Here is a 14183-nt window from a genome sequence, read left to right as displayed (position 1 = left end):
AAAAAAAAAATGATTTGTACACTTTTACTTTTAGACTTTATCCTTCAGATTTACAAGATACATTTACAGTCACAAAATCATTACAATTAGAAAGTTTTCACGTCTAAATTGCACATTGAAATTTAATAGACAACACAAGAAACCCTAAAACATTTACAGAGTACCAAAATGGTATATAAAATAATAAGACCTTTGAAGGTGATATTGAAACAACGAAGCACTTATTTGCGCAAGTGCCTCATATTCAGTGGTGTTCAGGAAACAATTAATGAAATGATTAAGTATTTCGGTTTTTTCTTTAAATAATAATGTACATTGTAGATATTTAATTTTTGATGTGTCACACCAATAAGAAAGCTGGTTAAAACCAATTAAAAACGTATGGAGAATGAGTGGGAATTGATAAAAATGTACTTCTCATTCCTTTTCAAACAAATAAACCATGGTTGACAATTTATTTTGCTTTATGCTTTTCATTTGCTGCAAATATTACTTATTTTTATGAGCATTTTACTTTTTGTTTCATTTCGATACAAATGAAAAATGTATGTCAAAAAATTTTAAAAAGTCAAAAAGAGTTAAAAGTAGTGTTGTCCCCTGTAGTCGAGTATAAACTAAAAAATTGAACAATATTGAAATACATAGACTCAATATGAGTCTTTTGATAATAACATTTAGTGCTGCTGTCATACTTTAGTCAATGGACAAACAAACAAGATATAGGAAATGTTAATATTTTATTATGGTAAACAGTTTACACAAGTACTAAAAAATGGGAACTAACACGATGATGAGCATATCTGCGTTCATTCAGAAGTCGTTGTCGCTCTCTTCCAGCAGAGGCGGCCTCAGGCCCCCCTTGGAGGGCCGAGCCCCCCTGGGCACTGGGCCCTCCAGACTGTCCTCCTCCAAATCCTTACTCTCCTCCTCCTCGCCTTCATCATCTTCTTCATCATCCTCGTCCACATCAATCTCGCTGTCTTCAGTCTGAAACAGCAGGCAAGCAGGGACACGTAAAATTAGATTTATTACAAAACAGAGATTTCAGTCTGTTGTCTCCTGGACAATTATTCAACACACAATGTGGAACTACAAAAGGGATGGACATAAAACACTGAACTAACACGGAACAAGCTAATCTCTCACAAAAACCTCAATCGGACGGGTCTAATCACTGAACCAATCTTTTCGGCTGTAAAGACAACACACCCAGTCCAGAACTGATGAACTGGGACATGTCCACCTTGAGCCAGAGAACTACAGGGACCATTTAAACCATTTACCTAATTTAAATGAAAGATCCATTCCAAACACTTCGACCGTGTTCATAAAAATCTGCCACAATTAAAAAAAAATGATGCAGGCCAAAATACATAGCAGAAGAGACTCATTCCAGTCAATCTGTCTTCCTCTTTCAATGTCCACAACATTAACAATGGTGGTGAGGTTTGCAACAAACTGTCCACATGGGTGATTCTCATGAAGCCAGTCTAAGTCATGTCTGTGAAGATTATAAGGACATACTTTATTAAAGTAATTATATTTCACTTTTATATGAATGAACAATACAGCCATAATAAGGCACAATTCATTGTTTTATGTTAAAATAATATTTTCTATATTTTTGAATATATTTTTGATGCATAAATTCATTTCCGTAATGCGTCCAGATAAAAATGTAATGGTTTCCCCACACTTATACCCATAAAGTGATTTTTAATTAATAATCATTATTTCTTTATTTTTAATTTAATTAATTAATTTTGCTCACAGTGGCCCTCATTTATCAAACGAGCGCAAGACAGAAAGTGAGCGTAAAGTGGGCGTACGATCATTTCTACGCAAGCCTCGGCATTTATCAATGTGGACGTGAGCGGAGGCTACGATCAGATCTCAGTCTGCTCTCAGCTCATTTACGCAAGTTTGAGTCAGCGTGAAGTCCACATGTCTGAGTCTGAGAATTGAGCTTAGACTATTGTATCGATGCCTGGAGCTGATAAAACTCTGTGGTGTTTTTGTTTTTAATGGTGACAAAGCAAAACATGTTTAGGCTACATAATTTATCATTAAAACATCATTTAAAATAAATACACCCTGCGACCGTAAAATTCTTTAACCAGAATACTAGCTGAGTCTATTAAATGTTGTTGTTTTCTGTTATTTACCGTTGTTATTATTGTTATTATTATCCTGCTGGACACCGGAGCGTCAGCGTCTCCTCCACCAGCGGTTCTGACCCAATAGAAACATTTCCAATCAGCGCTGCCACATGCTCCTCTGACTAGGACATCATTTTTAGTAAATGTAAAGAGGTGAATAATATATCTCCATCATAATAATAACAATATTTGGATATTATAAAGATTATCAGGCTTTATATATCACGATGTATAAATTAAATAGGCAATTCCAACCTCGCTGGGAGTTTAATGGTTGGAATATATACAGTGTCTTTAGATTGTATATGTAATAAAGGGTAAAAGAAAATATGTATTCAATGCTCTTGGATTTTTGCTATGAGCTGCACCATGTTCATGAGAATCACCCACATGAGAGATAGACAATGTCATGCAGCTGAAGAGGATCCATGCCTTGGTCTGCGTGAACAATCCTTACTATGTCAGATAATTTGAGAATGGATTTTTCCTTTAAATACACAGAAGAACAAGGGGTGAACTATCCTGGTCCTGCACAAACCTTTCCTTTCCGTTGTTTTTTGGCAGGGGGAATTGACCTTCTGGAAACATCTAAAGGGGGCTTTTAAAATACAAGTGGATGAAAATAAGATATAAAACAGAGTGCCAAACAGAAGCCCAAAGAGAAGTGAAACTGATCAGAGCTGGTGCACAGGATATTTGGCTTAAACGGACAAAAACAGTAAACAACATGACGTTCTGGAGCAAAAGAGACAACTCAGAGGGCGCCATCTAGGGCCAATGGAAGTGAAGTCGGCTAAAAAAGTTTTACAATACCCAAAATAAAGAGATGCTTGTTAACTTAAGAAGAAAAAAAGACTACGGTAATTGATGTTGCTTTGACAGTACTAACCTCATCACTATCACCACCCTGCATGTTCCCGATGAATCGAGCTCCTCTTCCTGCGGTGCACACAGAGGCAACACAGGTTATGTTGGGTTTGATTACAACTTTTAACAGATTTTTTGGAACTTTTTATGTAACATAAATCAGAATTTATTTTCTGCATACCTGCCATGATGCCATTTCGTGCGGGCCGTGGCTTAGAAGGTCGACACTCGTCCATGTCGCTGTCTGAACCTTCATCTTCTGGAACATCCATGTCAGAATCCTCATCTTTCACTGCAGGAAATATATTTTATAAAAATAAGTGTGTGAGATCATAAAAAGGGGTAAAAGTTATGACTATTACTTAAGTTTTTGTCATGTCAGTGTATGTGTGTGTGTGATTGGTTACAGGAGCTCCTTGTCAGATCCTCCTCCTCCTTCAATTGGTTCTGCATCATCCTCAGTGTGTTTTCAGCCTCCTGCAGTGGAAAGAAAAAGACAAACATATATGATCTGCTAAACAGGGGCATTCTTAATTCCAGTCTCTACTCTCCTCCATTGACTGCATTCAAAGTATGAGTTACTCCTGGTTGTGTTTGTAAACAGTACTGTCTTATTTGTCTTTTCTATTGTCAAGATTACAGGCCAGCATATATATATATATATATATATATATATATATATATATATATATATATATATATATATATTAGAGCTGGGACTCGATTAAAAAATCTAACTAATTAGAGGCTTTGTAATTAATTAATTGAAATTAATCGCATTGTAATCGCATATAAATATTTGACCTGAGAACAGTGAGAAGTAATTTTTTTCACATGGATTTTTAGTATACCATTGAATAATGACTGAATACATAAGCTTAAGCAACAAAAATATTGTTAATTTTTGTTCAAGTCCAACAGACCAGTGCAATTTTTGCCATTAAGTGTAGCAATAGCATATTTAGAAATATAGTACATTTCAGAAATTCAGGTAGCTTATAGGTAGGTAGACCTTCTGTAAACTATAATACTTTACTTACTTTACTTTTTTTAAATAATATTTTTATAAGTAAAACACCGTTGGTTTTTTGTAACAAAATATCCCATCATCCACGGGGCCAACCAAAGCGCTCTCATCAGCTTCTTCCTTCATGTTCACTGTGGTTTGAACTCATGAACGCTAGTTGGTGCTCCAGTATAATCGGTCCGCCTGAAACTCATCCAGTGAGAAACGTTCCGCGGTGCAAAAATAAGTGTGATTAAAATGTGTCAATTCTTTTAACGCGTTCATTTTTGTGAAACAAACCAAGTCTGCACATATATCACTTCTTAAACCTGGACATTTTAACCATATTTTTGTTTTTATATTCTATAGTATTTTTTTCATATTCTAATTTGAATGTTTTTTTCCTATGCTATATTTATATATATATATTTTTTTACTTTACTTGCTTTTATTGTTAATTCCACCCTCTCTTTTTTATTTATGCTTGGCTAGGTTATATCTTTAGGTTGTGCTGAAAGTTGAGACAACATTCCTGAGACAAACATATTGTTTCAGAAAGAGTGTATAATATATAAGCAGTTCCATAGGAAGTACTTTGATAAAACATTTGAAGGATCACTGTTCTATGTATCACAAACCAAGGATATTATGGTTGACGAAAACTAACGAAATAACAAAAACAAGAATTGAAAAAACATTTTTGTTAACTTATATAAAAATAAAAACGAGCATTTAAAACAAAAACGATTACTAACTGAAACTGTATTTTGTGGTCACAAAACTAATTAAAACTATATAAAATTATAGTGAAAATGTAATTCGTTTTCATCATTCTCTGGTTTTTTAATACATAAACCTTTTTGGTTGATATGAAACCTATTTCTACATCTATCTACATCTACATCTATTTGGTTTGATGACTTAATAAACTTATTGGAGCTGAGATGGAGAAGGCAAAATACATAAAGGCAACATTTATTGTGACCTTATTGAATCTCGCACCCAACAAATACCCCAACACTAACACTAAAACTAATAAAAACTAAACTAAAACTAAGCATTTTCCAAAAAATAAAAACTAATTACAACTAGCAAACTCACTCTAAAAACGAATTAACACTAACTGAATTTGAAAACAAAATGAAAATTAAAACTAAAAGTAATAAAAAAACTATTATAACCTTGTCAGGAACACACCTCAAACCTCTCCTGCTCCAGCCGATGGTATTCATCCAGCTGAGACTCCAGGAAGCACAGGTTCCTGAACTTCTCCACAAAGGTTTCATATTGCTTCTGCAGATCTTCCTCAATCTTCTCATATTCATCCATGAAGGCCGGCCTAAATAAATAAAAAAAACTCTTACAAGGAGGTGAGCACAGACTTGGTGTAGGTTGCAGAAAGGAAACTTTAGTAAGGTTAAAAGCTTAGATATAGCACAACCTGAGTGACTAAACAGTTTTGAGCAAAGATTGCAAATAATCGAACCCAAAAAGATGAAATGATTTACTGTGAGTATTATTTTGTAATGTACCCAATTGGCTATATTTTTTTCTGTACAGATGGTGCCCCAACGAGCTATGACTTAGAGCAAATCAAGTCCTATCATTTCTTATAATTAATAACTATTTATGATAATTATTAATAATTCTTATAGCCATCTAACAACACTTTTGAATCGTGAGATCCACACAAGTGTTGCTCAGGTTCATCCTTACATATTTGATATCCTTATGGGAAGGAAAGCATTTATGATAACGCCCTTTTATTTACATATTTGACGCCCTGTGCATGGTATCATTTGTTCATAAAAGAGGCATCCTTAATTCCCAACATAAGGTTAAAAGTTTAGATAAAGTACAACTTGAGTGACTAAAAGGTTTTGAGCAAAGATTGCAAATAATCTGACTCAAAAAGATGAAATGATTTACTGTGAGCATTATTTTGTAAAGTGGTTGTAAATCATTCCTGTCTTTGAGCGTGGCTGTTCCCTGTCAGGCTGTGGACTGACCTGACACTCTGTAGTGTCTGGAGCCTTTTCCGATTCCTCTCCAGCTCTTGCTTCTTCTTTTCTATCTTAGCATCCAGACTGGTCTCATCAGACACAACGTTATTCAGCATTTCTTTGGTCTTTTCCACACTTTGCTTGACAATAAACACACAAGACATGTTGGCAGATTCAGTACCGTTCCACTGATGAAAACATGTCCTGTGTGAATTAAAAGAAAAGATGACTGCCAGGATGAATACGTACCAAAACCTCCTTGATAGCAGCCCTCAGGGCCTTTTCAGTCTCATTGATCTCCAGCGGTCTACCAATGGCCGCAGTTCTCATTTCCTGTGGAAAAACAAAGACAGCCGATTATTAGATTATTAGTCATTGATGCAATAGACTGCATTACAATTGTACAGCTGTTATCATCTGTGAGTAGTTTAGCGCTAAAAGTAAAACAAAGCACAACATAGACACATTACGTTATCAGCCTCATTAGAGGTCTCAGTAGAAAAAGCGTATGGCTTAAAACTTGCTTGATGGCCAATGGCAGTTTTAGGTCAAATTGGTCTTGAAGACAAAAGTTTCTTTAAGAAAATACCAATCAGGTTGAAAGGATTATCTTAACACGATAGTAAATAGTGTGTTTCTTAAGATTACATCCAGTTTTGGGTCTAAGAGAAACCCCGAACATTTTCTTTTTTGTCAAGGATTGTGAGGACTAAAGATCAAGGAAAGTCTGTTTGTATCTGTGTTTGTCCTCACCCTTAAGTCCACTTCCTTTCCCAGTAAGTCATACAGTGATGCTCCTTTAGACGTGACCTCAGATGCCAGATGCCGTGCCGCTTTAAGATCTGAAATCTAAAGTGAAAACAGAGACGAATCAGCAACAAGTTTTTTGATTCTATTTAGGATTTTATAAAAGCTAGACAACTATCTGGATATGGAATCAGAGTTGCAAAAAGCTAAATATATTAGGATTTCATACAAAGGAAGGAACAAAAATATTTAATTGCATGGAGTGTTATATTGTCATAGTATACAGTCAAATATTGAATTGACAACATTGTTTTAATCTGAGAGTCCACAAACATGTGAGTGAGATTGACAGTGACCAACTAGATGCTGTTTCACATCTGCTAAATTGCACATGGCTTTGTTATTAAGTTATTACGCCTACGATGCTTCACACCCCCAGTGAGACAGGTGGGTGTGCATACACCGTCTCAAAGAGCTGCAGGACCGGATGGCTGCCTGGCTATGCTGCTTTTACAAATGGCGTGTGTTGTTGTCGTGTAGAGTACTACGTCACATCCTACTTAGCGATCTATCCAATCAGTAACCAGGCTGTTTTCAGGGGAGAAAAAAGACCCTGCTCTTCTACAGGGACTAAAAGAGTTCCGACAAAAGCCGGCTCCGGACTGCTCGTATTCAAATTAGGGGTGTTTCAGCGAGTGAGACCCCCCTCATTCTGTGTATTGCCCGGTAGTGGAAACTGCCCTAATAAAGGCTTTCTGATTCTGTTTTTGATTACGATTTGAAAATAAAATGAGGACAAAGTAACATTAACATGATGGAAAATAACTGCATCTCACCCGTGAGCCGAGGTCGAATTTGAACTTGTTGTTGTCCTCCTCGAGGCGGTCTCCCAGGGCCATCTGCTTGGTCTTCATTGCACTGTACAACACTGAGGTGATCTTCAGCATTTCCTTCACTGCATAGCCGTCTGCCTGGTAGAGGCGCTTGGTGTTCAACTTGATGTGAGCCTTAGTTGCCTGCAACCACGTGAGACACTGGTTATAACAGGCCTTCAACAGCTGAGAGTTATCTGTATGTTCTGTATACATTTAAGAAAAGATGTCACCATAAACTGGGCCACTGCCTTGATGAAGAATACTCTGTCTGACTCGGTTTCTACATCAGTGGGAATGTCCATCTGAGGCTCATATCTACATGTAAAGGAGAAAGAGAGGGACACGGAGTAAAATACAACGAGCAGACATTTGATCCAAACCAGGCAACTCTTATCAACACATCAGTAGGTGAGGTTAAAAAAACACATTGAAACAAATACACTGTCACAGATTATGGTCTGGTTTTTTTTTTTTTTCTGGAAAAATGTGGAATTTGTAAAGCAAAACATACCTCTTTACGAGCCATATTAGGATTTCTGCCACTAAAGTGAAGTTTGGTGTTCTGAAGTTCTCCATAGATATCAACCGAGGATAGCCCAATGCCCTCATCATTTCTGTGAAATCTGTCAAATGATATGCAGCTCCTTTATCAACATGTACAAACACAGAAAACACAGATTTTCACCTACGTTATGTGATGTTAATTACATACAGTCACTTACTTCTTAAGTCTCTGAAGGACATTTTGACCTGCCAGAGTAGTACAGCAGAAGATACACTGGTTCCTCCTCTGGCAGCAAAGAAGAGAGGATGAAGTTACAGACAACCAAGCTCCTTACTCACATTGATTGATTGATTGATTGATTGATTGATCTTGATGTCGAACATTTCAATACATTTTTTAAAAGACCATAAATAAACAAACCAACAAAAGAATAGTGCATAAAAAGAATAACATAATAAGAAGAACAGTCTACAACAGTCCAAGAACATTTCTGATTCTAACTGATATGTCCTGCAAAATATAATCACATTTATCAATCATTTATCTTATATTACTCTGATTTTAGCCCCTCTTCACTGGCTCCCTGTTCGTTTTAGAATTGATTTTAAGATTTTACTGATAACTTTTAAAGCATATCAGGGGCTGGCTCCAAGTTACATTTCAGAGATATTGACACCTTATGAGCCAGTCCGCCAGTCCGCCAGTCCGCCTTAGGTCCTCGGGCGGGTCCCTTCTGGCTGTTCAAAAGTCGAGGCTCTAAACTAAAGGTGACAGTGCGTTTACCATCAGGGCCCCTCGACTTTGGATGCCCTGCCTGAGGACCTAAAGCTCTCTGAATCACTAAATTATTTAAAATCACATCTCAAAACACATTTTTACAGACTTGCATTCATGTGATGTTGGTCTTTCTAACTTGTATGGTATATATGTATATGTATGTGTATATAAGTGTGTACATGTGTGTGTGTGTGTGTGTGTGTATATATATATATATATATATATATATATAATTTTATATTTTTATTTCTTCTTCATTATTGGTTCTTATTCTTGCAGTTTTATCATGCTTGTTCTGTCAAGGCACTTTGTGAACACTGTTTTTAAAGGTGCTATAAATAAGGGTATTATTATTATCATTATATTGACTTTTGAGTGTTGTGGGTACAGCCAGAATTTTCAGATTTAGTTCCCCCTTTAAATCATAACCACTCTATCAAAAAATGGTTTAGTAGCAATTGTTTTTTTCCTTGTAAAATTGCCTTGTTAAATGTAAATACAATTGACTTGATTAACTTAACGTACAACTAGAAATCCCCATCGCCATCATCGTTTAAAGATGGTGGAAATCTTAATAATATAATCTTGCAGTATAGTATATAGTTATTTAAGCCTGTAGATTTATCAATATGAGATAGTGTTAGTTTAACCAGGAATAGAGTTATGAAGGTTAACAACAGTTTTAATGCTGCTGGGTTAGCATAGTTATAGCCTGGCTAGCTTCTTAGCAACAAGCTAACTCTTGGTGTCGCTGGTGGTTAACTGCAGATGAGCCTGTATTAAAAGATTTTTTTATAAACGACTTGATTGACGTTTAGCAAATGCAGCATATCATATACATATATATATAATATCCACCTTAGAATGGGTTTGTTACCTGTTGTTGTGTTGGAGCTATTTCCAAGCCTACACGATAGATGGTCTCTATGGAAACCAATCCTTGTTCTACGGAAGATCAACGCGGTCAAAAGGAATAGCGCGAACCTTTTTATTATTATAGCATCAGAAACATAAAATATTTCTGATGATTTGGAAATATCGTTCGATGGACTCTTCAAGCGTGCAGAAAGTGCACACTGCTTTAAAACTGCTAAGGGATATCTATTGTGTGTTGTGCATGCATATTGCTGTTCCAGTTGATGTAAATTTGTTATAAAACCACCTCCCAAAGTAGACAAACAAAAAGAGTGAGTTTTCTAGTTTTAATTAGTTTTTATTTTTTGGAATATGCTTTGTTTTAGTTTAGTTCTTATTAGTTGTAATTTTGTTGGAATGGGGTATTTGTTGGGTGTGAGATTCAAAAAAGTCACAATAAATGTTTCCTTTATTTCCTTTGTCTGATCCAGTCAGCCCCAATAAGTTTATTAAGTCATAAAACCAGATAGATGAAATAGATTTCATATCAACCAAAAAGGTTTACGTATGAAAAAAGTTGACAAAGCGAAGGACTTTTGTAACCTCACGACACCACGGAAGAGGATAAGGTCCACACAAGAAAAAAATATTTGAGTTCTGACTTTATTCTCAGAATTTTGACTTTAAAGTCAGAATTCTGAGAATAAAGTCAGAACTAAATTTTTTCTTGTATGGCCCTGATCCTCTTCCGTACAATACAGTTTCAGTTAGTTATCTTTTTTTTTTTTAATTATTATAAATTATATTTTATTTTTATTTCAGTTAACGAAAATGTTTTTTCAATTCTACTTTTGGTTATTTCGTCACTTTTCGATAACCTTGGTGTGAAGGTATACTGAATACTTTTCTCTCCACCACTTCTTTGCTGCAGTGTGTTCATGGTGCATGGTGCAGTATGTTGGGTGACCACAGAGGGGCGCCACCTCTCAGTCTGCGCCACAGAAGCCTTTCATATCTATGGGCTGCACTCCTGACGCAGAGCATGATGGAGCAAACTGGTGAGCCAGCTCACAACAACAACAGCGCGACTGGAAATGAACCTCCTGCCTGCGGCCTCCACAGTAAACGCCTCAAAGAGCTGGAGAATGCCGCCCTGCAGACCACTTTAATATCGCGAATGGAGACGGAATCCGGGGCGGACGCCGGGAGCTGGACGGAGCAGCAGTCCGGGGAGGACGAGCATTCGAACGGCTTGTCCTTGAACCAGCGGCCGGCCCCTCCGCAGCTCAGCACGGACACCGAGGCGCTCGAGGAAGTGGAGTCGGGTGGAAACGTCGCCAAGGAGCGGGTCGAGGAGGAAAGGACCCTGACAGACCATTTAAACAAACGGCTGCTCTCCTCGTTTCTGGAGAAGCTTAACGAAAGGGACCTGGCGCTTCCCGGTGTTCAGCGCCTGGACTGTGCGGTAGCGGACGAGGACTCTAACAGGGCCGCGGATGAGTGGTGAAGCTCCGGGCTGAAGCACAGCAGCTGCAGCAGCAACATGGAGGTGGTTGAGGGAATCAGGACCAATGTGCACGGAAGCACAATCCCACAGCGTTAAAGAGAGACTTTCAGTTAGCAGTTTATTGTGGGAGACGGGCTGTCTGGAAATGTTATGCTTACTTTTGTATAGTGAGAATGGGTGAAAGATTAAGAAAATGCAATAAATGACCCTCATGTGATATGAAGTGCTGTTGTACTTATTGGTTACATGTAACTGGCAGCCATAATGGATGTGTGGCAGCCATGTGTGTGCAGCTGAATTTTGAACTGACATTCAGTCATCAGCAGGTGTCAGCATACACCTACATATACTTTAATGCAGCATAATTACCTTATTAACCCTCTGGAGTCACTAAAAGCTCCAAATCATGACTTCTTCATCACTTCCAGACTAGAAAACAAAGCAGCGTGGAGCCATACTGTAAATTTAAAGTTCTGGCTGTAAACTCCATGAGGCCAGTTTCAGTTTAATGATGATATACCAAGTAAAACTGGAGACAAGCTCAAATATATTTAGTATAAAATGATAGAACTGGATGTAACTCTCTTATATGTTATATTTGCAACCTTTGTTCACATTTGCAACATTTAAAATTCTTTATTGAGCATGGTAGTGTTTTGAAAGTAAAAAAAAAATGTATGTTGGACTAAAGGACTAAAAAGTACACAAAATGACCAAAATTGTTCTGCTAAAAACACAAGACACAAATTAAATCGAGTCCCACTAGAATAAAAACCAGAGTTGGATGACAGGATCACACACAATCACAAGATCAAATTTATGTTGGTTTTTCTTTTCTTTTCTTACGTTGGTTTCTTTTTGGTTCAAAATGTTGATCCAGTAAGTCAGAATAAAAAAAAACGATTATTATTAGGTCATATAGGTGAGGTTGTGCTAAAAAATATACCAACATGGCATTTAAACATCAAGTGGTGTATACAGGCAGGATGAAAAGGATTAAAAAATGTACAAAATAGCCCCAGACTCCATAGAGTTAATAGCTGGATATTAGGCATCTAATTCACTATAGGATATATTCATTCTTTTGCAATCATACAGTAGTTACTAATATGACAAAGTCTGCTGTAATAAGGTTTGATTTGATTCAATTCAGGTTCCTGCAATGTGATTCGAGATAATAAGGCATGACCATTTAACACAAACAGTTACATTGATATCAACTCATAAAAAACAACTAAAATATGCTACAATTGCATTACTGAGCTCTTTTATTACATATAAGTCAAAAACAAATATGTTTTTCATGCAAAGAATCAATATATAATTGTAAGAATTTCAAAAGTAAAAGCTTAAAAATGGTTTTGATACTCACTTTGCATCAATGATATTGAATCGTTGATCACTGAATCAACACATTTTTCAATACTAATTAATGTATAGTTACACATTACTGGATATAATCACAGTTTCTTATTCTCATATGTCTCATTTTAAAGGGCCTTAAATGAGAAACTGAATAAAGAAATTGTATAAAAACAATGTCCTACTCAAGTGTAAGTAAGATTATTTTACTGAAAAATAACACAAGATTTAGTAACATGTGTAGAAAAGTACCCAGAGTAGTACAATTAATGGTCATAACTGTCTGCGTGAACTTGAATAGAAAATTTAAAAAAACTATACCACCCCCTTTCATCGTTAGAAATAATATGTACAACTTAGAAATGAAAGAAAGACAACAAATAAAGTACAGTATTTCAATTCAAAATACACTTAGAGCAGCAAACACTATTTTAATAGCATACTCATTATAGTACAAGTATGTTAAAAAGCTAGTTTGAAAAAATATTTAGATCAAATATGACTTGTCACTCTTCATGGATGTTTGCATCACCATTCCCAAACTGAATTTTTATCTTATCAATTAGCTAAAACTTCTAAACGTGAAATATTTAAGACATCATATTTGCAGGTAAATAAAAAACAGTGAGATGTGAATGATGCAGAGGCAAGCAACTGTTAAATCTGATATCTAGTTAGAGGTAAATTGTTAAAAGAAATAGGATCTTGTCTATATTTTTTATTTAGGTTCATTTGTGACCTAAACTGTAAAATAGTCATTTTACAGAAATCTACTGTATTATTTTACTGGGGTTGTTTTGTTTTTTTCTACATTAAGTGCAAACATCACTTACTTTTATTACAAATATTACCCATAAAATAAAAGTTTGAATCTGTAAAGTAATATGATAGGACATTGTCGTTTTCAACATTATTGAATTGCTTAATGGTCCTGCATGTTGTATTACAGTGAATTCTGCGTAACAATACAAAAAGACACATATTGCTAAATATGCAATTTAGGCAACTCTTTGTCTTTTTGTTTTTGTTTTGTTTTACAGTAAATCTTTGAATTTGATGTAAAAAAAAAATCCAGAAAAAAATCATAAAGAAAAATTGTAAAAAAAAAAAATGGCAGCAAAAGTTGTCAATTACTGTCATATTAAAGTAAAAAAAGTTTAGTTATTTTACGGACATTTAAAAAAAATCTATATATTTAAGGTATATTACCCACATTTTCACATTTATCTATCAATAACTTAGTTGTACTGTTATGTGATGGTAAGTGTCAATTTTGCTGCCAAACTTTGACATTTTCTTGTTATTATTTTTCATGTAACTAAATGTATTGTGTCAAAGATTACACATTTACTGAACAGGATCCTCCCACACTGATAACAAATGGGAAGCAACTCTTATCAGTGATCTCAACAAGCTGAGGCATATGGATCTTCACAGGAAGTGGTTTATGGCCTGGTGCATTCCTAACATGAACAGACACTTTCCAACACGCTGAGGAATTCAAGCATGAATGTAGTCAC

The 14183-nt window shown here is 35.8% G+C and overlaps 1 protein-coding gene across 1 annotated transcript; it reads right to left on the bottom strand.

Moving 5' to 3' along the window:
• Positions 1–720: 720 nt before the first annotated feature.
• cluap1 (clusterin associated protein 1) lies at positions 721–10039 on the bottom strand. Its single transcript, XM_059341918.1, has 13 exons — positions 9817–10039; positions 8380–8447; positions 8169–8280; positions 7888–7972; positions 7619–7798; positions 6789–6884; positions 6285–6368; positions 6042–6175; positions 5230–5371; positions 3434–3503; positions 3208–3318; positions 3049–3098; positions 721–987 (listed from the first exon to the last, which is right to left on the bottom strand). Exons 2-13 carry the CDS (start codon positions 8399–8401, stop codon positions 811–813), a joined length of 1263 nt encoding a protein of 420 aa, XP_059197901.1. The 5' UTR covers positions 8402–8447; positions 9817–10039; the 3' UTR covers positions 721–810.
• Between the last annotated feature and the right edge of the window lie 4144 nt (positions 10040–14183).

This window comes from Centropristis striata, chromosome 9, assembly GCF_030273125.1.
Source record: "Centropristis striata isolate RG_2023a ecotype Rhode Island chromosome 9, C.striata_1.0, whole genome shotgun sequence".
NCBI lineage: Eukaryota > Metazoa > Chordata > Actinopteri > Perciformes > Serranidae > Centropristis > Centropristis striata.
This window is presented reverse-complemented; position numbering and strand designations above follow the sequence as displayed.